Source organism: Balaenoptera musculus, chromosome 10, assembly GCF_009873245.2.
Source record: "Balaenoptera musculus isolate JJ_BM4_2016_0621 chromosome 10, mBalMus1.pri.v3, whole genome shotgun sequence".
NCBI lineage: Eukaryota > Metazoa > Chordata > Mammalia > Artiodactyla > Balaenopteridae > Balaenoptera > Balaenoptera musculus.
Window position 1 is genome coordinate 85502778 of NC_045794.1, and position 27193 is coordinate 85529970.

Sequence of the window (27193 nt, forward strand, 5' to 3'; positions counted from 1 at the left end):
GCATTTCTTCAGCATCCAAAATGCATGGCCCCCACCATTTCCCTTTCTCTCACCCAAGAAGCAAGGCTCTACTCCAGAGAGAAGCTTTGTTGTCCCTGCCTTGGTTCAGAGCCGGGTGTGCTGGCCGGCTCCCAACTGAACGCCAGAGGGCAGCAGAACCAGCATATTTTCAGCTCTGGCTGACTTTTTTTTTTTTTTTTCTTCTCTCCTCCAAAGGGAAAACACTTTGTAGTTGGGCCACGTGTCTTGGTTCAGACCTCTTGGTGGAAAAAAATATCAGAGAACTTGAGAGGTCTGCAAAAACTCCAAGGATTCAAGTCTTGGCAAAGAGAAGGCAAAGGTCGAAGCAGCTTAGCAAGCCCCAGGACCTAGTCAGGGAGACTGTCAGGGGACCCCAGGGGGCACTGCGAGGGCACGGGGCGCTCACCCAAGTCAAGGGGCCTTCAGTGGCTTCTGGGCCCCATCATCATCCAGAAAAGGCCCAGAACAGAGCAGGCTAGAGAAGTGGCAAAGCTTCGCCGCGAGTCACACAGACTCTGGAGCCAGACTGTCTGGGGCCAAATCTCACCTCTGCTACTTTGAGACATTGAGACTTTGTGCAAATTACTTAACCCCTTTGTTCCCCAGGTTCCTATCTGTAAAATGGCTATAATAAGAGGATGTACTTCAGAGTGTGTGAGGATTAAATGAGCTAAGGCACGACTAGCACAGTGCTTGGCACAGAGCGGGACCATTATGAGTATTTGGTATTATTATCACTATCGTGATCATGATTATCATTAGAGAAAGCCAGGTAATAAGGGCGGATGGGCCTGGTACACACTTTCTCCGGGCAGCAGTCCAGTCCTAACTTCGAATCGGTTCCCCCATCCCCTCCCCAGACCTCACGTGAGGTTAAGGTGTCGTCTCCTGGAGGCCCTTGGGTACAGCCTCTGCAGTAGAAAAGAGGACCCAGGCTGGGCTTGACCATTAAGAGACGTAGTTCACCAGCTGTCAGCCTGGGGAGCAGGGACGAGCAGGCTTAAGGAAATGAGACCCAGGAGAGGCAAGTTCTGGGTGTTGGGGGGTCAGGGGGGACCAAGGTCCTGCCATGGCTCACTGCCTGGGGAAGAGGCCCAGCTGAGCAGGGCTGTGAAGCAAAACAGGGTGGGGACCGCAAGTGCTAAAGGCAGGAGACTGCAGAGAACCGACTGGAAGCCGGTAGGTCTGCGTTCAAGTTTCAGCTTTCCTACCCATCCCTCCCACAGAGAAAGTTCCTCGATTCCTGAGTCTCTGGCTTCTCATCTGTGAAACAGGCGCGGCAGCCAAGCGCTCACCTACTCTTCGGTTAGGATGAGAAGCCACTGAGCCCCAGTAGGTAGACCTGTGTCATCATTACACTTGAACCTCTCCAAAAAAAGTCCCAGGGACACTTGTCTGGTTAAGTAAGTTTCCGCAGGCCACTGGTGGCAGGGGCAGGGTTCATACTTGTGTCTCCATCCTCGACACCTGGGCTCTTCCAATTTCCCCAGCCCCAAAGTTACAGTTACTTTTTTTTCCTTTAAAGTTACATTTTTTGTGAGCTTCCCATACATCAGATGCTGCACTAAGCACTTTACTTCCATTGTCTGTTTTAATTCTCAGAGTAACCCTAGGGGAGTAGACACGATTATTTCCGCTTTACTGATAAGCAAACTGAGGCTCAGACAGATGAAGCGACTTGTTCAAGATCACAGCACCGGCTGGGCGGGAATCCGAACTCTGTAGCTTGTGCACTGAACTTGTGCGCTGAATGTGCTAGGCTGGTTTAGAATAAGGTGCAGGTGAGGGGCCCTTGACTTTAGATTTCTGTTCTCCTGCCTGGAGAGGGGAAGGAGATGACAAACTAACACAGGAATTGAGAAGGGCTTGAAGAAACTCCCTAGGACAGCCCCGGGTCCTCACCACCTTCCATCCCGAGCCCCCCTGGCTTTAGGGGAGGTAACTATTTAACACCTAAGTCATGGTTCCTCAAGGACACCTTCACATTTCCTTTCTCTTCTTCAGTGACACTCACAGGCCCTTCCCCTCCCACCCAGTCTCACTCACAAAGCCGGGAATCGAGACTGACCCCAGCGACCCAGGCCTCTGTTTTGAAAAGTTAAATCAGATTAGCTCATTAATGACCTTTGCAAATACATCCGCAGTGGGCTGGCCCCTGTGAGCCCCCCCACGGCCTCTCGGGCTGCGGGGCTCCGCAGTTAATGAATGACTTGGGCAGGCTGGTGCGACAGAGGCCCTCTGTGAAGAGAGAAACATCCGGGGTGGGGGCGGGGTGCGGATCATTAATAAATATTGATTTGGCTCCAAGGGAAGCAGCCCGAGGGAGAGCTGGCCCTGGACACCCACGTCGTGGTCTCATTAAGTCGGGGTCAACTGCTCAGCCTGGGCGCCGAGAGGCGGCTGGCTCATGGATGCTTCTGAGCAAAAGCCTTCCGCAGCCCCCAGGCCTGGCTGGAGTCTGCTTCCCGGCCAGCGGGTCAGAACTGGCCCATTAAATTTATAGCAGTTCAAGGTGCAGCCTGGGTCCTATCTAACCCCCTCCCTCCGTTCACCAGCCCCAGGGTGTCGCCAACAAGGCACCCAGGCTTGCCCCAGACTTCTGTCTCCAGGCTGTCTCAGGGAGAGCCATAAATCCTCGGCTTCCTAGGCCCAAAATAGAAGGGTGTTTTGCACCCCTTCTTCCCAGGCTCCTGGATGTCCCCTCCGAAGCCTCCGATGGCCTCCAGCTGGGCAGAGAAGCCTTTGCTGTGCTGATCACAACAGATGAAGACTTCTGAGGGGGTTAGTTTTCTCTTTTAAGGAGCTTCCATTTTCTTTTTGAAGAAGGAATGCCCTTCAGGAAGGTCTTGGCAAGAACGGGTGAGCCAAACGCTGGCTGATAGAGCCAAGCTGGTCCCTGCCTCCTGGATGGAGCGGAGGCGTGGTAGGCCAGGGCCCACTTTTATCACTGACAGCCCCGGCAAAGCATTTGATCTCTCCGTCCACATGTCAAAATGAGAATGAGAACCAGATGAATAAAAGGAACCTAGCAGGAAGTAAAGAGTGAAATGGTGTGGAAATGAATAAATGGATGGAATGAGTGAAAGATACAAGGGAAATAATGAGTAAAGAAAAGGGCATTTATTCCGATCACCAATCTAACCTAGAGATCCTCCTAATGGCCTTTTTAAGATGTCACTTATCTTATAAACTTACCTATTGGCAGGTTGTCCACCATATTCCCAAATACTGAATTCTGTTTTCTGAGCGCTCACATTGCCCTGAGATCTGATTACTGGCTGCTTACCGCCAGAGTTACAGTCAACCTCCATGGGATCAAACAGAATGCATCTAAAGCCTTTTCCATATGTCTGTCCCCCTCCAGGAGCCCCTCCTTGGCCCTGCTCCCCCTCTCCCCACCATGCCCAAGAATGACTTCAGTGTATCTCTTAGGTGCTCCTGACACACGCCCACTTCCCTATCCCTGCATAGACATGGCCAAACAGCAACTACCTCCTAGACCATGAGACATGTGAGTCAAGGCACCACGTGTGTTGTTTTCCCTGCTGCATCCCTCCACGTGGCTGCCACTGAATGGTTGCTCAATAAATACGAGTTGCATGAATGAATGATCAACCGAATCAGGGCATAAATGTGAATGAAAGAGAAGAAGGTGATAAAGCAGACTCTGGTTTTTGGGAAGGAGTAGTAAGAGAAAAAGGAAGAAAACCCCAATCGTCAGGATTTTAATAAGTAAGAGCCACGTAATTCATAAAATACTACGGAAAAAGAGAATTCTAGGGGGAAAATGGCGTCAAATGCTACAAATATTTCAAAGAGGATGAATACAAGAAAGAGGTTACTGCTTTTGGCAATGGATGTTGTCAGAGTGGTAAGGAAGAAGGAAGAAGAGAAGGAAAAACAGGGAGGGGGGAAAAGGGAAGGAGGGAGGGAAAAAGCAGGCAATCTGAATGTGAAGCTGTTTCCTAGACCAGTGCTATTTCCAATATAACACATGGCCAAGGGGATAATGTCAAGCATCCAAACCATGTTCACAGGAAGTCATCTTTGGGAATGAGATACCATTCCCAGGGCCCCTCACATCATCCCACAGAGCAAGTTATCTCCCTGGCGGCTAGGTGAGGCTGGCCCCAGTGAGGGGGTGACTGCCACCAACTCCCTATATTTTATTAGCCTGGCCAGTGTCCACCCCATGGAGCTGGTGGTGGTGAATAGTCTGACATTAAGCTGAGGTTATAGATCATAAAGCTCCCCCCTTACCGAGGCTTAGGGAGGAATAAGGTCAAGGGCCTATTCAACTCAAGCAAGTTCAACTCAATCCATCAAACACCCTAACACACAGAGTGTCTTGCACGAAGACCTCATGAGCCCTAGAAAGTGGCCAAGTGGGTCTTAGGTCTATTTCACAGACGAGGAAGGAGAGGTAAAGAGGTCTCCCAGCTGGTAGGGAGTCAGATGGGATTCAAACCTAGCTGGCAGTGTACAGAATAGGAATCCAAATCCTGGCTCTCGACTCTAAATTAATTGCTCTTTTTGACTTGCTAGGATACTCCCTCAATCCAGCATGAATGGCAACTTGACATTCAGTTAAAATCATCTCATATTCCTTTATTACCCCTTCAATTGAGGGAACACACCCGTCACAGACAGAAAAGGTGTTCTCAGTCTAACTATTTGTAATTTTCACCATCCAAAAAGCACATCATGGTGGCCTTTCTTTACCAAAGATCAGGAGTTTGGGGATTCTGGCTTTGCCTCAACCGTAAGATTCACCGGGTATCCTTAGAAAAGACTCGGGGACAAGATTACTGACCGTTTTGCACGGATCCTTTATGCCAGGCACATTGCGCAAAGTATGTCACAGAATCCACACAACCGCACTGGCACACAGATATCTTCATCTTACAGACGAGAAAAGCTAGGCCTACAGAGGGCGAGCAACTTGGCCAAAACAACTACAGTCCTGGAACTGAACTGGAAAAGTGAAGACTCCAAAATCCACACCACGGTTCAAGTGTACCACTGTCTCACTTCCTAATGTTGAGAATGAGACTCGTGTTATCTGTTGCCCTAGCTATCTGAGTTGACTGTTGCAAAGCTTAAATGAGACAACCTAAGGGGAAAATCATTTGGATTTGGCATGCAAATAAGGAATTCCTGTTCGAATGAAAGCCTGCTTATAATCTTATGATCTTCCTCAGCTTGAAGCCCTGCGACCTGGTAAACAGACTGGCTACAAAAACAGCATTTACTCGGCATCTTCCCTTGCCCGTGAATAGAGCTGCCTCTGACCGATCGTGAAGGAGCAAGCCCTGGACCAGCTTCCAGCTGCAGGGTTGATGCCACCTTCCCCTCAGTGGGCTTATCCTCTCAGCTGCGGGTCTGCTTGTCTCGATGAGGCAGAGTGGAAACAAAAGTCCCATCCTCAGCTGCCAGAGGACTCCCGGCAACATCAACACAGGCAGCAAGCATCCCGGTAGACTGGAAAAGGCTGTCAATCAATCCTGTGTGTCTTTACAAACATGCAGACCCTGGGTCTCCTGCAGGCCCAGGGCCACGAACATCTACAGCCCTGAAGCACACTTGGGGCTGAGTGAAACGCATGGGAGGAGGTTTGGAAGTGAGGAGGGGGACAAAGGAAAGATGATGGAAACAGAACAGAGGAGCAGAGGGAGAGAGAGAGGAAAAGCAGGCACAGGTGACGGAAATGGGGAAAACCCCCCGACCATCTGGACCCCCTCCTGCCCTAAGCAGCTTCTCTCTACAGGGTCTCAACTCTTTGGGAACAATGACCCTTTGGAAAATCTTCTCTCCTAAAACATATGCATGCAGGTGCACATGTACCATTTTGCCCAAAATCCCAGAGGCTTTTCAGTCTCCTCCGAGGAACCCTATCCTTCCTCCTCCCACGATGGATCTGAAACTTCAGGCTTATCATGGCACTGCCTTTCACAGCAATGTTGAAGCAGAAAAGGGAAAAACTCAAGAGGCCTGGGAGGGGAGGGGGCATATCTGAGGGAAGGAATAAATATAATGATGTTACTTGGCCTTCTCACAATTAAATCTTTGTCTTCTCCACTTAAATCATTGCTTCAGGAATTAATCCAAATAAGACGACAAATAAAATCATAAGAGCCCCTAGGCTGGATATAGGTAGTAGATAGAGAGATGAATAAATAAATAAATAGCCTTTCTACTCCCCACAGAAAATTACAGCTGTCCTGGCAGTCTGGACTCCCTTTGTTTCCACAGCAAGACCCTTAGAATCACCACAGCGTGAACGAAATCTACTTGATGGTCAACTGCTCTTGGAAAATAACGCCAAACAGATAAATTTCTCAAAAGGTGATGATCCTACACCTCTGTCTAGCCAAGTCATTTTGCCCATCTGCTTCTCCTGGCTGCAATCTGGTTCCATGTAGGAATTTTCCATCCCCCCCCCCCCGCCCCCACCCCCACTCCCGCTCAATGTAATGTCATGCAGAAGACTCAAAGGGAAAGGTAAAAGGATTAGTAGATTGATCGATGGAAGATATTAATGCTCTTTCATGTTGGGTTGAAGAAGGATTTGAGGTCATCAGGAGAGAGGGTAGCAGGAGAATAGACCTCAAGTATTCAAAAGACTCTCTGGATTAAAATCCTATTAAACTCCCATCAGCTTCTCTAGGAGGCATTTTAGAAGGTTGGGGTTTCTTTAACATGTCACCATAATTAGCCTTCCCCTTAAGCTGTTTTGGGTGGGGAACTTTAGCAATTAAGAAACTGAAAACTTTCATTTTCTAGCGCCCACACGGCCTTTTGAACGTTTGAAAACTAGAATGGAAAGTGGTTTAGCCTAATTGATTTGAGGGGTTCAGATCTCTCCCCTTCAACCTGCTGTCAGACTCGCCCCTGAGATCTGAGCCCCTCAATAGAAAGGGCATTTTGTCAAGTGAAAGAATCAAAGGTTCCGACCTATGATGATGCTTTTCTTCTTCTAATCATCCTGCCGTGGAGTTCGACGGAAAGAACAACTCTGCAAAGGGATGGTTGTTTCCCCTAAAAAGCTCTGTTTCTGGGCCCAGATTCCAGTTCACAAAAAACTACCCCCAGAAACCCAAAGGGCCCGTGTCTCTCGGCAGGTGCAAAGCTGGGCTGTTCCAGAGCAGCCGGTCCATTACGTGGACATGAAGCTCAGGAAACCGTGTCAGGGGAGTGGCAGCCAATATGCGACAGGGTGACCAACCATCCAAAGAAATAAGGGTCGAGAAACACGTGTTGCTTTAAAGGGTTAGTCCGAGCAGTTGTTTCCTCACTAGGTAAAATATCGATCCAACGTTAAACGTCAACGCCCTGCCATTTTGAGCCCCGCCAGGGAATCAACCCTGTGCCACGTTCCACCTCCGATGAGCCCCACACTGACGACGGGGTGCCTCTGTGTCAGAACGTTGGCTTTTTCACTTTCACACTTGCTGGGTCCTCAGAGTTAACAGTGGAGAAGAGGCCCAATTCCACCAGCCGCGTCTCCATCACAGCACCCGCCCCTCTTCTGTATTCACCTGGCTGTCCCGTCATCCTCGCCAGCCCATGAGCTCACGAAGGACAGGCCGTGCCGACTCTCTCTCCTTCCAGCTCCAAGCGCGGTGCCAGGCACAAAGCAGCGTTAGACACCCGCTTGCCCACAACCGCACAGAATTCCCTCTGCGCCTTAAGGCAAGTCACGGCCTTCATTTTTTATGATGAAGAATTAAGGAGTCTGTTGGGCTGCCTGACCTGCGAGGTCATTTTCTAGTTCCCAGAGTCTCTGAAAACGTAGTTGTGCACAGGCTGGCTTTTCGTGGCTCCCGTGCTCAGGTCATAGTTTATAATAACAAGGATGCTAATGGTAACAATAGAGAACTTCCGTTAAGCCCTTAAACATGCTCGGTGCTGTTCTCAACGCTCCACTGGTGTTATTTCATTAATCCCGTGAGGCAGAGACTCGTACTCCCATCTGATACAGTGACAGACCGCGGTGATCAGTAATTTGCCCAAAGTCACACCAAGTATGTATCCTGGTTCCGGAGTCTGGGCTCCTCACTGGTCTTCCACATCCTACTTCGGAGCCTCCCGTTCAGGCTGCCAGACCTTCAGCTGATCCCTATGCATCTTCCCTGCCTCCCCAGGGCGCTGCCTGCCTGCCTATCAGTTGCTTTGATTTCCTACCCCAGGCCCCCAGCTGGCCCGGCCTCTACCTGCTCTGAGCAGAGGCAGAGCTTCACCCACGATTCGGCAGGCCCTTTGCCCTGAGGGCCTGTGGCTCCTGTGGGGAGCAGGTGGCCGGAAAAGCAAGAGAAGGCCGTCATCAGGGCAGCAGCTCACTTGGGAGGTGGAAGAGGAAGGAAGGCAGAGAGGGTTAATCTGAGGACGAGGTCCAAGTACCCACCCCCAGCGACCGGAGACCGTGTGCATTGCTGTCTACCCTTGGCAAAGGCAGAAGCCCAGGATGGACTTCCTTGTCTTGGTTACAACCACAGGAGGACACGAGCAGGAAGAGAAGAGGTCTCCTAGGATGGCCTCGGAGGTGTCTTTTAGAAAATGTTTCAATGGCCTATGCAAAGAGGTGGGTCTTGTCTCATGTTAAAGCATCTCTGCCTATTAACATACTATTTTCAGGTACAGAGCCTGAAATCCTCTTGAGCTAGTCTTCAATGTTTGGGCGAGAAAAAAAGCTTTTGATTTTACAGTAGAAAACAATTTTTGATTATATAGGAAAAAAGTAGTTCATCTCAGCAATCACACTTCTAAGTATTTACTTAAATGAGTCGAAAACTTATGTCCACAGAAAAACCTGCACATGAATGTTTAACAGCCTTACCCATGGATAAACAAGATGTGGTACATCTATACGATAGAACGTTATTCAGTAATTACAAAAAATGAGCTATCGAGTCACAAAAAGGCATGGAGGAACCTTGCTAAATGTAAAAATAAAACAGCCCAAAAAGGATATATTCTCTGTGATTCCATATTCATAATGCATGACATTCTGGAAAAGTCAAAATCATGGAGACAATAAAAAGATGAGTGGTTGCCAGGGGGAGGGGATAAGGAGGGAGGGATGAACAGGTGGAGCTTTTTAGGGCATTGCAACCATTCTGCATGAGATGTAATGGTGGATACATGACATTATGCATTTATCAAAACCAACAGAACTATACAATACAAAGCATGACCCCTAATGTATAGCCTTTAGTTAATAATAATGTATTAGCACAGCTCATCAATTTAACAACCATCACATACTCTCATTTATCCAGCTGGGCACTGTTCTAAGCACCGACTATGGAAGACCTCATTTAATCCTTACAAAAGCCCTATGAAAAATTGAGGTCAGAGCAGTTAAACAGACTTGTCAAGGGTCGCAAAGCCAATAAGTGGAAAAAGTAGGACTTGAACTGAAGCCTGTCCAACCCCAAGCCCATACTCTTAATTCCTACACTCTACTGCCCTACTCCCCTCCAGGGCACATCAATTACATTTTGTAATAGGGAAGAACAAATCTGACTCCATATTAGAGCTGTTTCTTTTACTTTAACCTTTGTACGCTGTTGCTCCTGCTTAGTCATGATGACTTTGCACATTTTGTAAAAGAATGTTGCCTATAGCCTGAAATATACAGGATAGCCTATTCTCAGGGCTCTGACCTTTAAGAGTTCATACACACAGGGATAACTAGTTGCAGAACAGAGAATAGTATTTGTTTTGTTGGAGGTTTATAGGAATATCATGACCTGACCTATGTGGACACCTGCAAGAACAAAGGATTCCTGCACCAAGAAGTTTGCAACAAACAAACGCTTTCACCTTTTTAGTATCAAAGAAGGCCTGAATTCTTTGATAAGGTAAGATGGTTCTTTGAGACACTAGTCTGCTCTCTTCTCCGTCTGCCGGCTTTCTGAATAAAGTCGTTATTCCTTGCCCTAACAACTCGTCTCCTGATTTATTGGCCTGATATGACCCCAGCAGAACAAGTTTGGACTCAGTAGCAATTTCAGTCAGTAAATAAGGGGGCAGAGCAGGTCTTGACAACTGCTCTGTTTAGCCATTCACTCACAAGCATTTGCTGAGAGCTGTGTATTAAGCACTGTACTAAACTCTGAGGATATTAACATAGGTAAGAGACTCTCCCTGCCCACGAGGAGCTTGTAATCTAGTGGAAGAGACAGAGAGACAGTGAAAGACCTAAGCACAAGGAGCCAAGGATCTCCAGCTCCAGAATTGACATGTCATGAGAAGGACTTGGGGAGAGGCTATGAGATGAAATGGAGATAACTAAAGAATTTGTCTTGAAATTATATTTATATAGAAAGCACCCTGGATACCCTAATCATGCTACCTCTAGAAATTAGGAAATTGAGAGCAAAATAATCCACGAATGAAAAATATATGAAAATTGCAGCAGAAGACAACTAATATAAGAAACAACTGTCTTGAGGAAGGGGGAAAAGAACATTTATTAAACGTCTAAATATGCCAGGTACTCGTCTGTGTCCCTAACCTATATCCTCGCACTTAATCCTGGTCTTCCAGGGTAGAGGTTATTTTTGCCATTATTTTATGATGAGAATGTAGGGTCATCTGTGTTGCAAAATTCCTGTCTCTTACCTGTGTCTTTCTTCTTATCCCGGGAAAGCTCATGCACAGTGGCACCAATGTCATGCCTCAAGATTCTGATGATGTTTGCCAGAGCGGGCATGCTGCGTTTATCCAGATACGTGAAAAATTCATACTCATCTTTCTTTAAACGTGAAGGTCTTGATTCAATGTGGGTCAGGTTTATATCATTCTCCTAGAAAATAGATGTAAGGAAGTATATGAAGGGGGCAGTCACTGGAATTGACACAGACCAAACGCGCAAAACCAGAGCAAAACACAACTAAAGGAGAAGAGATGAGGAAGAGGAGTTCTTTTATTTTTTTTTTGTCTTTTCTTTTTAAATATAAGAATAGAAGAAAGTCTTTAACACTGCAAAAGTTGTTTACCTTTTCTTCTGCAAAACCAAATAACTAATCACAAGAGCTGGGGGAGATAGTTCAAATGCCACAGAATTTAATCACGTGGAAATCTACTCAAGGCTTAGAGTTGCAAACATAAGATTTCATTGGGTCAGTGGTTGCCAAAAATATTTACACAGGAAAACCTCCTTTCCTGAATGACATCTCACAGAATCTCAGTAATAGTACCTCAATAAATAAATCAATAAATACAAGCAACATTGTTCTGCTTGAATAGAGTCCACAGGAGTCAGGCTTCTTGGGTTTAAATCAAAGTTCTTAATTATATTGGCTATGAGACCTTATAAAATGTACTTTCACATTTCTAACCGTCAGTTTCTCCAGCTGTAATTTGGTGGTACTATGGTACCTGCTTCATAAATTTGTTGGAAACATTGGATGAGATGATACAAACACATTGCCAGGTACTTAGTAAATGTTCAGTTAAAAGTATCCAGTATAATACCATTCATATTTTTATATAATTACTTTTCATTCAAGTTATGCCACAAATGTATATGTAGCACCTACTAGGTACTGATCACTCTGCAAGGTGGTTGGGATATATCAGTGAACAAAACAGATGAAGATATTTTCCGTTATAAAGCTTCCATTCAAGTTGTGAAGGGACAAACAACAAATATAAAAGATAACCAATTTGTGTATTATTTTATAATGATTATAATGATAAAGGCTAAGGAAAAAATACAAAGCAGAGCAGGATGAAGGGAACGGGCAGTCCTGGGATGGAATGAGGGAGATTGCAGTATTTAATAGAGTGGACACATGAGGCCTCTTTGAGAAGGGAAGGCTCATGTACAGGCATTCATTAAATGCTACAAAAATAATACTCACTTAATAAAATTTCTCAACTTCAATGTCTTTAGCTGGTGATACTTTAGTTATTATGGGGTTTGTCATTTAAGAAGAACTATTTACTTAAATTGGTCCTCAAATTTGAATGTGTGGTACTCATCTGCTACTTATTCAAAAGTCTGATTTCATTGACAGTACTGTTTTTGTGAAGAAAACCAAGCCTCTTTATTTATTAAAATAAAAAGAAAAAACAAAAAGGGCATTGCCCCAAACATTGAAATGGACAAAATGTACCCAGAAAAAATGTTTAACTTGAATAACTCTATAATTTCAAAGAAATGAAATTCATCAACCTTGTAGTTCAAGAAGTGTATCTTTTTTCTTGATGGTTAGTGGCATATGGTTGAAGAGCACAGGGATAATTACAATAACGATACCTTTTTGCATTTGAATATCACTTTACAGTTCAGAATTATTTTCTGTGACCCTCCCAACAAACCTCTGAAGAGGTTAAGGAAGATGTAAAAAATGAAATCAGAGATAAAGATGCTTTGTTAAAAGTGGCTGGAGAGGGAGGCCCTTTTCCTCTAATCTCAGACATTGGTCTTCTAACCACACAGCCTTTCCTGCCAGAGATATCGGTGAGCATCCCTCAAATATCAGCTTTTATCATTGTTACTGCTATTATGCCAACCCCCCCCAAATGAAACCTCTGGGTATAGTAAACACAGTAATAAGCATTCCTACGCAGGCACCCTTCCTGCTCTTTCTTCCTCATAATTTTCAGGGGTACATGATGGAGCTATTATTTATGGGCACCAGCTGCAGAGAACACACCCCCTGACCAGGTAACCCAATGTGGGAGGCCCGACTAGAGAGAGAGTATGTGGAGGAGAGAAGGCCAGAGAGATAGTGGTTGCTCTAAAGCTTTTTATGCAAACAGAGGTGACCTCCTAAACGCAGCCAAGAGCAATGTCATCCTTCTTGGCTCAGGATGATAGAGAATGGTTAAGCCCCGCCTGCTATTTACCTAAGTTGAAACTTCAAATGAAGAGATAACCAATTTCTGCCTTGTGTAGAGCAGAGAAAACAGCAAAGCCAAGAACCAGGAGTGCACACACCTTCGGCATGGCTATTTGCGAGACAGTATGGGAGGGCGGGTGGCGTAGGAGGTGAGAAAGGGTGTAGAGTGAAAAAAAGGCTGGCAGGCAGACTACAGGCTGATAATGTTCCCCACCCATACCCCACCGCTCGCAATGTGACAGCACTTCCAGAGAGAAACCTCTCACTTTGGGAATAGCCATAAGACAATGTATGCCGCATGACTCAGTTTTTATAATTCTGGAGACCTAACTTATGGGAAAAAATTTTTACCTAAATATGTAAGCTGACTAAATTCCCATAATAGGGGAATGGTTAGCTGGACTGCAGTGTAATCATTCAGTGGAGATTATGCAACTATTAGAAAGAAACCATCAACAACATGCATAAAATACAGCGCCAGTAAGCACTCCAAGATATGAGTGATAGTCTCTAGATGATGGGCCTAGGGGTGATTTTTGTCTCCTTTCTATTTTCTTTTTTATCACAGTTCAACTTTTCTAAAAATGACATTTATTACTTTTATAATGAAAATTTGACTTTCTCTCTTAAATGGTTATAATGACAGCCACTTGGGAAAATACGATGGATATAGATATGTGATCATTAAAATATGTTTCAAAAAATTTTGCCCAGGCCAAGGAAAAAAAGGCTAGAATGAAATGCATCATGATGAGTTTTGACGAGATTATGTGTATCTTCTATTTATTTGCCAAATGTCTTATAATATTACGCATATAATGAAAATTAAATTATATCTTTTAAATGTGAGTGAAATTTCTGGCTAAGAATATCCAGCCAAAATTTTCAAACGATTTCTTTCCCATTTGAATCAATTTGTTAACAATTAACTCTCTAGCTTGGCATGCAGTTTCCTTAGTGGAGTTTTTCCAGTTTAATAGTGTGGATCCTTAGGTAGATACCAATAGTTTTGGTTGCTAAGAGAGGCTTTAGAAATGAACCTCCAAACCTGATTATGATCTCACTTACCTTTTAGTAAATGAATTTTTATTTTTAAACAAGGGCTCTATGCAGGTTAAAAATTGACCCCTACACACTCACCACATCTTGGGGGAGGGATAAAGAAAGAATTCTTTGTGTTAATCCACGTGGACATCTTAGCAGAGGCAAGAAAGGTTTAGAGCTAAACATTCCAAAGACAATTTCACAATGTGTCCAGTAGTTAATTTCTGCGTACAAGATGGCTGAGCAACAACTTGATTACTCAGGACTCTTGAACAGACAGTGTGGGGACCAGAGAAAAGCAAAGTGGCATGAACAGTCTATTTGAACAAGGATTGATCAGAAACCCCCTTCCGCTCCCATCCATGAAGAAATCTTTCTAAAAGGGGATTCGTCACAAGTGGATAAAGCTATAGATACACAGAATGAATATGATGAATTGTGAAAAACAGATTCATGCTTCTGGTCCTTTTCTTGACCTCCAGCTTAGGGTCCCTTCCTCTCCTCCTCCATTTCATTCCTCGAGGAAAGAAGAATGGTACAGCGAAAAGCATGTGAGCTTTGGAACTAATCTGAGTTCAAATTCTGTTCTGCTACTCACTACCTTTGGATACTTTAGTTGGCCATTCTCAACTTTTGTTTGTCTGCGTTTAAAATAAAAATCATAATATTACCTGGCAGCTTAATGAGAATTAAAAAGAGGGAAAGTACCTAGCACAATTGTGGCTTCGTTCACAGACACTCAGTAAGAACTCATTATACACTACCTTTCTCAACCTGGTATAGAGACACATTTCCCTGGGAATTGAAACACATTAAGCTGATGAGTCATTTTACCCTTTCATATTTGCTTTACATTAAACTTTTCTCAGCTTTTTCCCTGAGAGCATGTTTTAGAAAGGAGAAGGAAATGCTGAGCATATAGTCAGACGAGACTAGACTGGAAAGGGGGAGCTTCTTGGACCCCCTACATGCTGTTGCCTTGGCATAAGTGCACATGAAGTTATGTCCTGGCCTGTTTCAGAGCTTTTGGGGGGCAACATCAAAGACAGTCACAAACGATGTCCCATGTCATTGGTCTCAAGTAAACGGACAGGAGGCTTTCATAACTCAGCCGATCCAACACCTTCCTTGTGCCAAACACTGTCCTAGGTGCTGGGCTACAACAGCAAACAAAGCCGGAAAAATCTGGGGACTTCCCTGGTGGTCCAGTGGTTAAGACTCCATGCTCCCAATGCAGGGGGTGAGAGTTCGATCCCTGGTCGGGGAACTAAGATCCCACATGATGCATGCGTGGCAAAAAAAAGAAAAACAAAAATAAACACAAACAAAACAAAAACAAAAAAGCAGGAAAAATCCCTGCTCTCCTGAAGCTTACATTCTTTTTTTGTTTGTTTGTTTTTGTTTTTTTTGGCTGTGTTGGGTCTTCGTTTCTGTGCGAGGGCTTTCTCTAGTTATGGCAAGCGGGGGCCACTCTTCATCGCGGTGCACGGGCCTCTCACTATCGCGGCCTCTCTTGTTGCGGAGCACAGGCTCCAGACGCGCAGGCTCAGTAGTTGTGGCTCACAGGCCTAGTTGCTCCACGGCATGTCGGATCTTCCCAGACCAGGGCTCGAACCCGTGTCCCCTGCATTAGCAGGCAGATTCTCAACCACTGCGCCACCAGGGAAGCCCCTGGAGCTTACATTCTTGAAGGAAGAGACAAACAATGACTATGATAAATAAGTAAAATATACTGCCTTCAGATGGAACAGACAAAAATAAGCAGGAAAGAGGGACAGAATATTCCAGGGGTTCAATGGAAGTGCCATTTAAACAATGGGGTCAGGAAGTCCTCAAAAAATAAACAGGTGACATGTAAGCATAGACCTGAAGTCAATGAGGGAGTAGGTCATGAGGGAACAGCAAGTGCAACGGTCCTGGGGTCAGATATTGTGTAATATGACTGAGGACCATCAACGAGGCCAGCATGACAGGGGCAGAGTGAGCACGGGGCAGAAGGCAATAGGACATGAGGCAGAGAAGTAACCAAGAATGACCTATCGGCCGTTATCTTAACTTTAATTTTCACTTGGAGTGATATTAAGAAGCTATGAGAGGTAATAGGGCAGAGAGAGAGACATCCTTTAACTCATGTTTTCAAAGGAGCAGTCTGGCAGCTATTTTAAGAATAGACTGGGGACTTCCCTGGCGGTCCAGTGGTTAGGACTCTGTGCTTCCACTGCAGGGGTCATGGGTTCGATCCCTGGTAGGAGAACTAAGATCCCAGAAGCCGCACGGCACAGTCAAAAAAAAAAAAAAAAAAAAAAGAAGAAGAAGAAGAAGAACGGACTGTTGTGGGACAAAGGCAGAAACAGTGTGGGGACTACGTCAACATTTGGGGTGAGAAATGGTAACTACAAAGATAAGTCTCACAGAAGTACAGGCAGGGCTTCCTGTATATTTTACTGGTCTCCTCTCATGAGAGGGCCAGCAACAGCCCTAGCTGACCAGGAGTCTGAAAATTAAACCCACTGGGCTGAACAGGAAAGCAGAAGAAGCACAATTAAATTCTAGAGGGAGCTCAAGATCATCTCCCACTCTACTGTGGAGGAGAGTTCTTGGGCAGGTTCAAGCTGAACTTTCAGAAGGATTCACACCCTGGAGACCATCATTTGGGATCCCACTCTTGCTTCTCCTGGAAGGGTTTCTGTTGTAATCTCTTGGTCTTTTCTTCCCTCAGTCTTGTCCCTCTTTGTTAGGTTATTTCTTCCCCACCCTCCCTTCCATGTGGCCGGGATTGTGTCCAACTCGGAGGGAACCCCTTCCTGGGGAAGAGCCAGGCTAGCAGCTTAATCCAGGCTCTTTTCAAGGCTTTAGAGAAAAGAGCGTTCTTGTCCCAAGTTCCCCTTTCTCCCTTTTCTTGCCACTGGAGAGAGAAAATCAAAATGGCCCAGTGGCCTGTTTCAGTCCAGGCTACTGATGCGCAATCACAAGTCATGTGCCATCAATGGACCACAGCACTCTGTTTACATTTTCACAATGTGGGATCCAACTTCATGATGAAAGTTTAGAAAGTCAGCTCCGTGTTGCTGTTTCTCAAATATGCCCAGCTTTGAACAGGTTAGCAGCTGAAAACAGTGCCAGTTTTCCATTTGAGGTTCTTCTATTCAATAGCTAGATCATCAAACCTACACAAAATGTTTAGGGTAGCACCATTTGCATGGACAAATAATGGAAGCAAGCTAAATATCCACCAACAGGAAATACGGTCACACGATGGAAGATATGGGAAAATGAGCAAGAATATATGTGCAAGTATCAAAATAATGTTCCCTACCTTCTCCCCAAAAAGAAAACTGCAGATGGTTACAATATGATTCCAATTTTATGAAGATTAAAAGCTTGCAGGATAAACAACAAGGTCCTACTGTATAGCACAGGGAACTATATACAATATCCTGTGATAAACCATAATGGAAAAGGATAAGAAATATATATATATTTATTCATTTGTATATTCTTTTATATATATAAATGAATCACTTTGCTGTACACCAGAAATTAACACATTGTAAATCAACTATACCTCAAAAAAATAAAACAAAACTTGCCAAACCATGCCATATATCTTAATGGACATCTCTGTGTAACAAAGCCTGAAAAGATGCATGGGAATAGTATGTATCAAATTCAGATTAATAGCTACCTCTGAGGAGGGACGTGCATGGGGAAGAGGTACCCAGGGACTGTAGCCATTTCTGTAATGATGTATTTCTTAAGCAGGGAGTGAGTTACATGGGCGTTCTTTATATCATTATCTATATTTGGGGGTTTAAATAGGATGAAAAAGTCATCTGGGTTGTAAGAACTTTCTTCCCCCCAGTGGAACTCAAGGCTCTTCTTAGTTTGATTAAAGATGGAATGTTCCCTGTAAACATTTTACTGCCATAACTGCTCTGGACCTAAGGCCAAAGGGGCAAAAGCAACCCTTGTGATTCACTCTTGATCCTGTCCTGCTCACCAGACCCAGGGGTCACAGGCAGGACCTTAAAGTCCAAACTTTAGAGTAATAAACATCTTGTATTTGACAGAAAGTCCCCTCTGTGATCCCACCTCTGTCTCCAGGAACACTGAGGTTGGTAGATGGTAAGGGGATTTGAGGATTCTGTGACCTGGACACTTGTTTATTCTCTCAACTCAAGTCATCTGTTTCTTCATTCTGGAATGTACGTCCCCCCTTCCTCTCCTGTGGCCAACCCTCTAGGTCTCAGCTTAAACATTATATCTACAAGAAACCTCCCCTGGCCAATTTTGCCCTAAGCCTGGGTTAAGAAAGCTCATGGAAGCTTGAGCTCCTCCACGTTCTAAAGGGGCAGAGACTGACTGCCTGGGTCTCCACAGTCTCCTCAGCACCTATAAACGGTCTGACAACAGCCGATATCTAGAGACTGTCATACAGAGGGAAGCAAGTCAGAAAGAGGAAGACAAATACCGTATATTAACACATATATGTGGAATCTAGAAAAATGGTGTGGATGACCTTATTTGCAAAGCAGAGATAGAGACACAGACGTAGAGAACAAATGTATGGTCACCAAGGCGGGAAAGGGGAGGTGGGATAAATTGGGAGATTGGGATTGACACATATACACTATTGATACTATGTATAAAAGAGATAACCTACTATGTATAATGAGAACCTACTGTATAGCACAGGGAACTCTACTCGATGCTCTGTGGTGACCTAAATGGGAAGGAAATCCAAAAAAGAGGGGATTATATGTATACGCATAGCTGATTCACTTTGCTGTACAGTGGAAACACAACATTGTAAAGCAGCTATACTCCAATAAAAACAAACAAATGAACAAACAAACAAAACCCAGCCAATACTCAAAGAACATTAATTGAATGCATAAATGAGAAAATAAGAGCTCATTGACTATCTGATGAGGGGAAGGCGTGGGTCATCTGGGCAGAGGTCACACATAGAAAGTGAATGTGACAAATATAGACTGTATATGTCACATTTAGACTATAAACAAATATATAGATTTGTTTTCAAAAGACCAATGTACCATGGAAATGGAAGGTGAACTTAGAAGCACTTTTTAACTCAAGTGTCTAGTCTTGGGCAGCTTGCTTAGTCTGAACCTGTGTCTCCATCAATTAAATGATGACAACTGAACACACCCATGTATTGATACTTTAGAGCTCTGTATATCTGTATATCTGTTTGCTTGTTCCCTCCCCTGGCGAATTCACGGTAAAACGATTAACGGAGTTCTGGCAGAGGAAGGGAGACCTCTTCTTTGCAACTCCCCCCAGGAGCCTGCTTCTAATTTATAGCCCATCACTAAGCCACTAGCAGTAAAGACTCTCAGGAGATACTTTTCTAAGAAGGCGCGGGATGTGAGAGCGTAGAGGCTAAAAATATAGAGAGGTATGGAAAATGCAGAGAATTGAGAGATCAATCTGCTGAGGCAGTGGGATGTTTGTGGGTTGGCAGATAGAGGGTTGGGTATGTTTCTCATCATTTGGCCCCAATTCACTAAACCATCTGCTTCACTGCCCCTACCACCCACCCAATACATGTAGACACTATACATCTGTATCCTCATTATAATAATCAAGCCTATTGTGTTGCATTCTGATGTTGTTACTAGCTGAAGTCTAATAGACCACAAGCCCATTGGCAGGCAACATTATCCCTTAATGGGATGATGACTTTGGTGTTAATCATCTAAGGAAAAGACGGCAGTGCTCATTAAGCATGCAGGTGACTGCAGGAGTACTTAGCAAGGGACTCACGGGCAGCAGGTGATTCTCCCATATGGAATGTTTCTCCTCCATTGCCAATCTTGGAGGAGCTGGAATGTATTTTTTTTTTTATCTTGGCCATGCTGCGTAGCTTGCGGGATCTCAGTTCCCCCACCGGGGATTGAACCTGAGCCACGGCAGTGAAAGCCCAAATCCTAATCACTAGACAACCAGGGAATCCTTGGAATGGATTTTTATCTTCTGTCTTTATTAAGGAAAGGTAAGTTTATTTATACCATAATTTTTGCTTTGATTCTGCCCTGCCTTTTATTAGCTGTTTTGATAGTAATAATGCTTGAGATCAATGGCTTCAGCACCCTTCTACCGTAGAGATGTTCCTTTAAGTGATTTGAAATATGCTTCCTATAATTTCTGTGCTTTGCCCTTTGCCTCTGAAGTAATAAAAAATAACTAATATTCTTCTTCCATAATGGCCCTTCAAATATTTGAATGAACCTATTCTTTCCTCACCCCATCTTCCCTCTTCAAGCCAATTAACCTTAATCCTTTTTAAAAAAAAAAAAAAATTTATTTATTTATTTATTTGGGCTGCACCGGGTCTTACTTGAGGCATGCGGGCTTCTTAGTTGCGGCGTGCATGCAGGATCTCATTCCCCAACAAGGGTTCAAACCTGGGCCCCCTGCGTTGGGAGTGCGGCGTCTTACCCACTGGACAACCAGGGAAGTCCCGTTAATCCTTTAACTATTTCTCATAGAGCTAAGAATTTAAGAGTCTCTGATGCTCCACGACTCTCCAAAATTATGGTGCACAGAAATAATGAGAGCAAACATTTATTGAGCTCTTACTATGTGCCAGATACTATAAGTACTTTGCATGTATTAATTCATTTAATTTTCACAACAGCCCTATAAAGCAAGCTTATTATTACCTTCATTTTAAAAATGAGGAAACTAAGCCACCAAGAGGATAAATAACTTTCCTAAGGTGACCCAGCTCATAGGGGGCACAACTGGTTTTTCAACCGAAACAGTTTGGTTCCAGACAATATAGTCTTAATCCCAATGCTGTTCTACTCCTCAGGGTCCCAAACCTAGGTTATAACTGATAGTCTGGAGCTCCTAACTCTAAAATAGCATAAGTTCAGTGGAACACTAGTGCCTGCAAAATGGTAATAGGTCTTTCTTGAACAACGTTCCATGACCAAAAATGTCTGGGAAATTCTGAGTAAGATAGTATTGAATAGGTTTCCACTCTGCAAGGCTTTCCATAGTCTTTAATATTTTCCCAGGCATGATGGCTCTCCAAAATCTAGACGCAGAATTTTCCAGCCATATTTACCCTTGTAACTCTTTAGTAAAACATCTACTAACTTGTGGCGTTCAACAGAATATTGCTTAGGAAACACGGCCCAAAAGTGTAGTTTAGATTTTTCCTGTTTCTTTTTCTTTCTTTTTTTGCCATTTATTACCTTTGATTTCATTTTATATGGTCTAGAAGTTTAGTGTCAACTACACAATTTGAAGGGTTTGTCTGTAATTTTATCTAACACTTACTTCTCCATCTCGTTCAGGATACCATGAAGGACATGAAGTACACAAATACACTGTGGCCACCATAATCCCTTGGTTCTACTAAGCTACTCTGCTTTTCTTTAATGGCGCTGCCCTGACTCTTGGTCATTGCCATTTGCTATAAGTGTTCACAAAATATACTAAGTATTTCATTCTAAGTTTTGGGGTGGTTTTCGGGAAAAAATTTTTAAATCAAGGCTTTTGACTGTCTCTAGTCATTTTCTCCTCTTCACATGTTCTCAAAGATTTCTGATAGGTTTCATAGAACAACATGTGGAAAGAGTTAAGTAAGGAATAGATATCGTATGAGCATCATATTTGGGCTCAGTCATACCATGCATTTCACGTAGCACATAAATCTCATGGCCCCAGGGAGGTGGTATGGATCATTAGCCCTACTTTATAGATGGGTAAACAAAGGCACACATGTTAAACAACCTGTCAAGGTCAATGAACTCCGGGATTCAACCATCCCACATACAGTCCATGCTCCTTGGGTGCATTTCATCCTAGTAATTTAGTTACCTGTGGCTTATTTATTAGGTTGAAAACATCCTGTTAATTACTATTATTTAATTTATTAACCCTGACTAAGGCCTGACCTCTTAAGAGGAAATGCTGATGAACCGTATAACACAAAGACTAAAATTGTGACATTCCTATATTTTACAGATATATTCTTTCTTACGACCAGCTTGTCATTCAGACAGCACTCTGTCTCTCTTTTCTACACTCATTTCTTGCTCTCATTCAGGCAGACATTTTCTTCCTCCTTTTGGATAGCCAAGTTTAATTTCTTTAAATCGACTATTTTTTAGATCAATTTTAGATTTAGAGAAAAATTGAGAGGATAGTACAGAGAATTCCCATATACTCTACATCCGGTTTCCCCTAATATTAATGTCTTGTATTTGTATGGAACAAGTGTTACAATTAATGAACCAATGTTGATAACTTATCACAAACTAAAGACCATACTTTATTTGAATTTCTTTAGTTTATATCTCATGTCCTTTTTCTGCTCTACAATCCCACTCAGGACACTACATTATATTTAGTTGTCATATCCCTTTAGGTTCCTTTTCACTGTGACAACTTCTCAGACACTTCTTGTTTTTGATGACCTTGACAGTTTTGAAGAGTACTGGTCAAGTACTTTGTATTCTGTCCCTTAACTGGAGTTTGTCTGATGTTTTCCTCATGGTTAGACTGGGGTTATGGGTTTGGGGGAGGAAGGCCACAGAAGTAAAGGGCCATTTCATCAAGTCACTCTTCATGGCCCAGACCTAAGGAGTGGGGAGTTATGTTCTCCTTCTTTGACTCCAGAGGATCTACTTAAATTATTTGGCATTCCTCTGTCTGGGAGATTTGTCTCTTCTCCATCTATTTATGTATGCAATCACCAGGTAGAATTTAATTAAAATACTAGGGGTAAAAAATTACTTACTTCAAAAATATTCCTTCTTAAAATCCAGGGCAAAAGTGTTGTTTTTTGTTTGTTTGTTTTAAAGACCTTCTTTTTAAAATTAATTATTTAATTTATTTATTTTTGGCTGCATTGGGTCTTTATTGCTGCACACAGGCTTTCTCTAGTTGCGGCGAGCGGGGGCTACTCTTCGTTGCAGTGCGACGGGCTTCTCATTGCGGTGGCTTCTCTTGCTGTGGAGCACGGGCTCTAGGTGTGCGGGGCTTCAGTAGTTGTGGCTCGTGGGCTCCAGAGCGCAGGCTCAGCAGTTGTGGCACATGGGTTTAGTTGCTCCACAGCATGCAGGATCTTCCCGGACCAGGGCTCAAACCCATGTCCCCTGCATTGGGGGGTGGACTCTTAACCACTGCATCACCATGGAAGCCTCCAAAAATGATTTTGAAAAGTCTAATTTCCTTTGCTCATATTTAAATTAAATTTCATTCTTAATTGAACATTTAATATATATATTGAAACTGAGTTTGCCAGCAATCCCACTACTGGGTATATACCCTGAGAAAACCGTAATTCAAAAAGAGTCATGTACCACAATGTTCATTTCAGCACTATTTACAATAGTCAGGACGTGGAAGCAACCTAAGTGTCCATCGACAGATGAATGGATAAAGAAGATGTGGCACATATATACAATGGAATATTACTCAGCCGTAAAAAGAAACGAAACTGAGTTATTTGTAGTGAGGTGGATGGACCTAGAGTCTGTCATACAGAGTGAAGTAAGTCAGAAAGAGAAAAACAAATACCATATGCTAACATATATATGGAATCTAAGAAAAAAAAAAAGGTTCTGATGAACCTAGGGGCAGGACAGGAATAAAGACACAGACATAGAGAATGGACTTGAGGACACGGGGAAGGGGAAGGGTAAGCTGGGACGAAGTAAGAGTGTAGCATTGACATATATACACTACCAAATGTAAAATAGATAGCTAGTGGGAAGCAGATGCATGGCAGAGGGAGACCAGCTCAGTGCTTTGCGACCACCTGGTTGGGGGGATAAGGAGGGTGGGAGGGAGACGCAAGAGGGACGGGATATGGGGACATACGTATGCATATATCTGATTCACTTTGTTATACAGCAGAAACTAACACAACACTGTAAAGCAATCATACTCTAATAAAGATGTTTTTAAAAAAACAACAACAAAAAACTGAGTCTGACACAAGATGACTCACACAAGGTTCCTTGCCTGAAGAAACTATCCTCGGGGTCAAACAGAAATGTATACATTTCACAAGGCAAATAAGTGCTGCAGTTAAAAGTTAAAGAGTGCTTCGGGAACACTGAGACGATAGTACAGGTGTCCTTCTGTACCCATGCAGAAACAGTTCCAGGACCCCATGGGTACCAAAATCCTCGGATGCTCAAGACCCTTATAGAAAATGGTAATAGTGGTACAGTGAATACAGTCTGCCCTCCCTACCAATGGGTTGCATACCTGCGGATTCAACCAAACCCAGATCGAAATTTTGGTTGAATCCGAGGGATGTAGGACTCGCAAACATGAAGGCTTGACTGTAATTAATTCAAGGAAAGTTTGATGAAAGAAGAGTGAGTCCAACACTGGCTTCCTGGTGTGCAACCAGTGATTCTGAATGATCCTCATTATGAAATGGAGAAGCATTAGCTCAAAGAGAATGAAAGACTTAACTAAGTTCACACAGTTGGGTCATGTATGAGCCTAAGCTGAAAATCAAGTCTTCCAATTCCAGATCCTATGTTCTTTTCACTGCATCAAACTAAAAGATAACACAGAAGTCTGCTATGCCATTATTCAAGGCAGAAATGAATAAAGCACTTACCTCAAATAAACGTAAGACTTTGGCCAGTGCACCAACTTCTTCTTTGAGTGAGAAGATCAGTGATATGGCACCATTTTGATTGGAGTTGTCTTCAATATAGCTTGTTTCCTACAGGATTAAATGCATTTGGGTAAAATGTTTTTCGCAGCTCAGCAATTCATTCCTGTGGAACCTCTAAGGAAGAGGCGAGCATGAACTTTCTCTTCTAGTTAAGTCTTGGAATACAATGAGCTACATATATTCTATACAGAAGTATATGTGTGGTGGAAAATAAGTAAATCAAGGGAAGTAAAATGTTCAGTGGTGCTCTTAGATCAGATTTCAATTTTAGAAAGCTCTAATTATTCACAAATGTCACCAGTTACACTATAGATTCACTGCCTTTTTAATGAGCACCTACCAAGTGCTAGGTACAATTAGGGCTCTGAGAGAAACAAAGATGAATAAGAGGATGCCCCATTCATCAGAAGTTCAAATTCTGACTTAGTAGACACATACACAACAAACGAGATAAATTTTAAAAGATCTTAGAGGTGGTATAATATGGTGCAGTAATTGTCCCAGGAAAACATTGAGAAATACAGGGTGGAAAATACTAAAAATAGAACACACACAGGCTTTTGAGTCCAAAGACATGGGGTTGGAATCCTCTCTCTTCTATTTACCAACCAGAACACTTTGGGACAGCTTAGGCTTCTTAACTTCCTCATGTGTGAAAGCAGGCTAATCTGTAATCATAACAAGCCCTGTCAAAACAGCATTCAGATGACGAAAAAGATAAAGATAAAATAGTTTAAATATAATATTAAGAGAAGTATGTAAAAATGATGGAAATATGAAGAATACCCACAAATGACTTCTTGGCCTTTGGAAAAGATGTCACGGGAACATTAAACTTGTTCCCAGATGCTGGGATCAGAGACACCAATTGTTGAAAAAGAGTCACTAAGTACATAAGAGCACATATATAACTTATTGGAAGATGGATGCCTTAAAACAGCAAAGAATGTCAAGGATCTAGCAACTTTCTACATGCATGTGACAGCAAATTAAGGTGGGACTAGGGTTGCCATTCCAGAAAGGGTTTGCCAAAATCTTTTAAAATTTTAAAGTTAAGTGTTAAATTAAGTTTTACAATAATACATAGAGTTCCATGTGTGCTTTCAAATAAACAGCATATACCTAAAACTGGGGGAAAAAAAACCCACGCAGAACAATTACTCTCTTGTAAGCAAGTTAATGAAATTAGAAGAATGGCTGTTACATCATCTCCATGAGAAGGCTGTGCTGGGCAGGCTCTCAGTGACTTGGCATCATAAGCCCTGTATGAACACGGATGACCCTCAGGATGAAATTCTTTTAATTCAGAGAATTCAGATTTTCCCAGAACCTCACCTGAAACAGAGGTGCGGGGGAAGAACCAGAATTATCAGCAAGTGTGATTAGAGGAAGCCCTAAATGAATTGCAAAACTGAACTGTTATATATCCTTATATGGACCATGATATTATCTTTGTAAATTTTTTTTTAATCTACCATACATTAAAAACCCCTATAATGTCCTAGATATTATGATAGGTACTTGATTTGGATTATCTCATTTAATTTTGATAACAATCTAGAAAGTAGGTTTTATTATTTTCCAAGTGCCCCTTTTATTGATGACAAAATGAAGGTTTAGAGAAGTTAAGTAACTTGTCCAGAGTTGCACGGTTAGCAGTGGAACCCATGCCACTGGATCCCAGCACGCTGTCCATGAATCACAGCTTCCTGCAGGCTCTGCTCTACCTTCTGTCTCTAGTAAACCCTGCCAGAGACACGCAGAGCAGTCTCTGATGTCAGTCTTCTTCCTAGGAGAGGACACTGAGCCCTCAGTTCTTTCCAGTTTCCTTGAAATGACAAAAGATTTCCATTTCCAGTTCGCTTGGCAGCATTCTCCTCTCCTGTTGGCCTCCAAGAAAGGGAGCATATTTCTGACACACCTCAACGGATGTCACATATGACTGGGGCAATTCAGACGTGAATGCACCGTGCTCGAAACTCTGTCATCCACCACTTTCCCACTCCTGTGTGTGTCCAGCCAATCACCAAGTCCAGTCTGACCTTCTCCAGAAATGATTCTCGGGGTCAGGTCCTTCTTTGGTTCCCACTGCCACCACAATAATCCAGCTCTTAGTGATCTGCAGTGATTGAGCCCTCCTAGCAGAATTTTGCTCGTGTCCTTATTCTACTCAGAATTCTTTGGGGGTTCCCCATGGCCAACAGGATACAAGACCTCTTTCTGATATTCAAAAGTCCCCTTAGTACCCCACCTCCTGAGGTTCACCCACAGGAACCTCCCCTCCAGAAAACTGGTTCCTCCTTGCCCTTTCAACTCCTCATTAGAGTAAATGCACTGCATCCCTCCCTCTCCCCCTTTCAAATACCTCACCTTTCCTCAAAAGCCCTCTTGGGTCTCACTTCTCTCAGAAAACCTATGTACTCCTCAGCCAAGGTGAACAATCCCTCCTTGATCTGTGTGCATTTCATTTGGCCTCTGATACCCACATGGGACTTGATAATTGACTCAAAGAGGTCAACTTGTCTTAAGAGTTCATCTAGTTCCACATTCTCATTTTTCAGATGGGGAAACCATGGGCCACCTGAGATCACAC

At 43.4% G+C, this 27193-nt stretch overlaps 1 protein-coding gene across 2 annotated transcripts in view; it reads right to left on the reverse strand.

The window, feature by feature from the left end:
* PAH (phenylalanine hydroxylase) overlaps positions 1-27193 on the reverse strand; it is a 71710-nt gene that overhangs the window by 39639 nt on the left and 4878 nt on the right. For both annotated transcript variants that reach the window (XM_036866968.1, XM_036866969.1), the window contains exons 2-3: positions 24541-24648; positions 10648-10831 (exon numbers count right to left, since the gene is read on the reverse strand). In XM_036866968.1, the coding sequence (XP_036722863.1) occupies positions 10648-10831; positions 24541-24648 (292 nt within the window). The remainder of the gene's footprint in view (positions 1-10647; positions 10832-24540; positions 24649-27193) is intronic.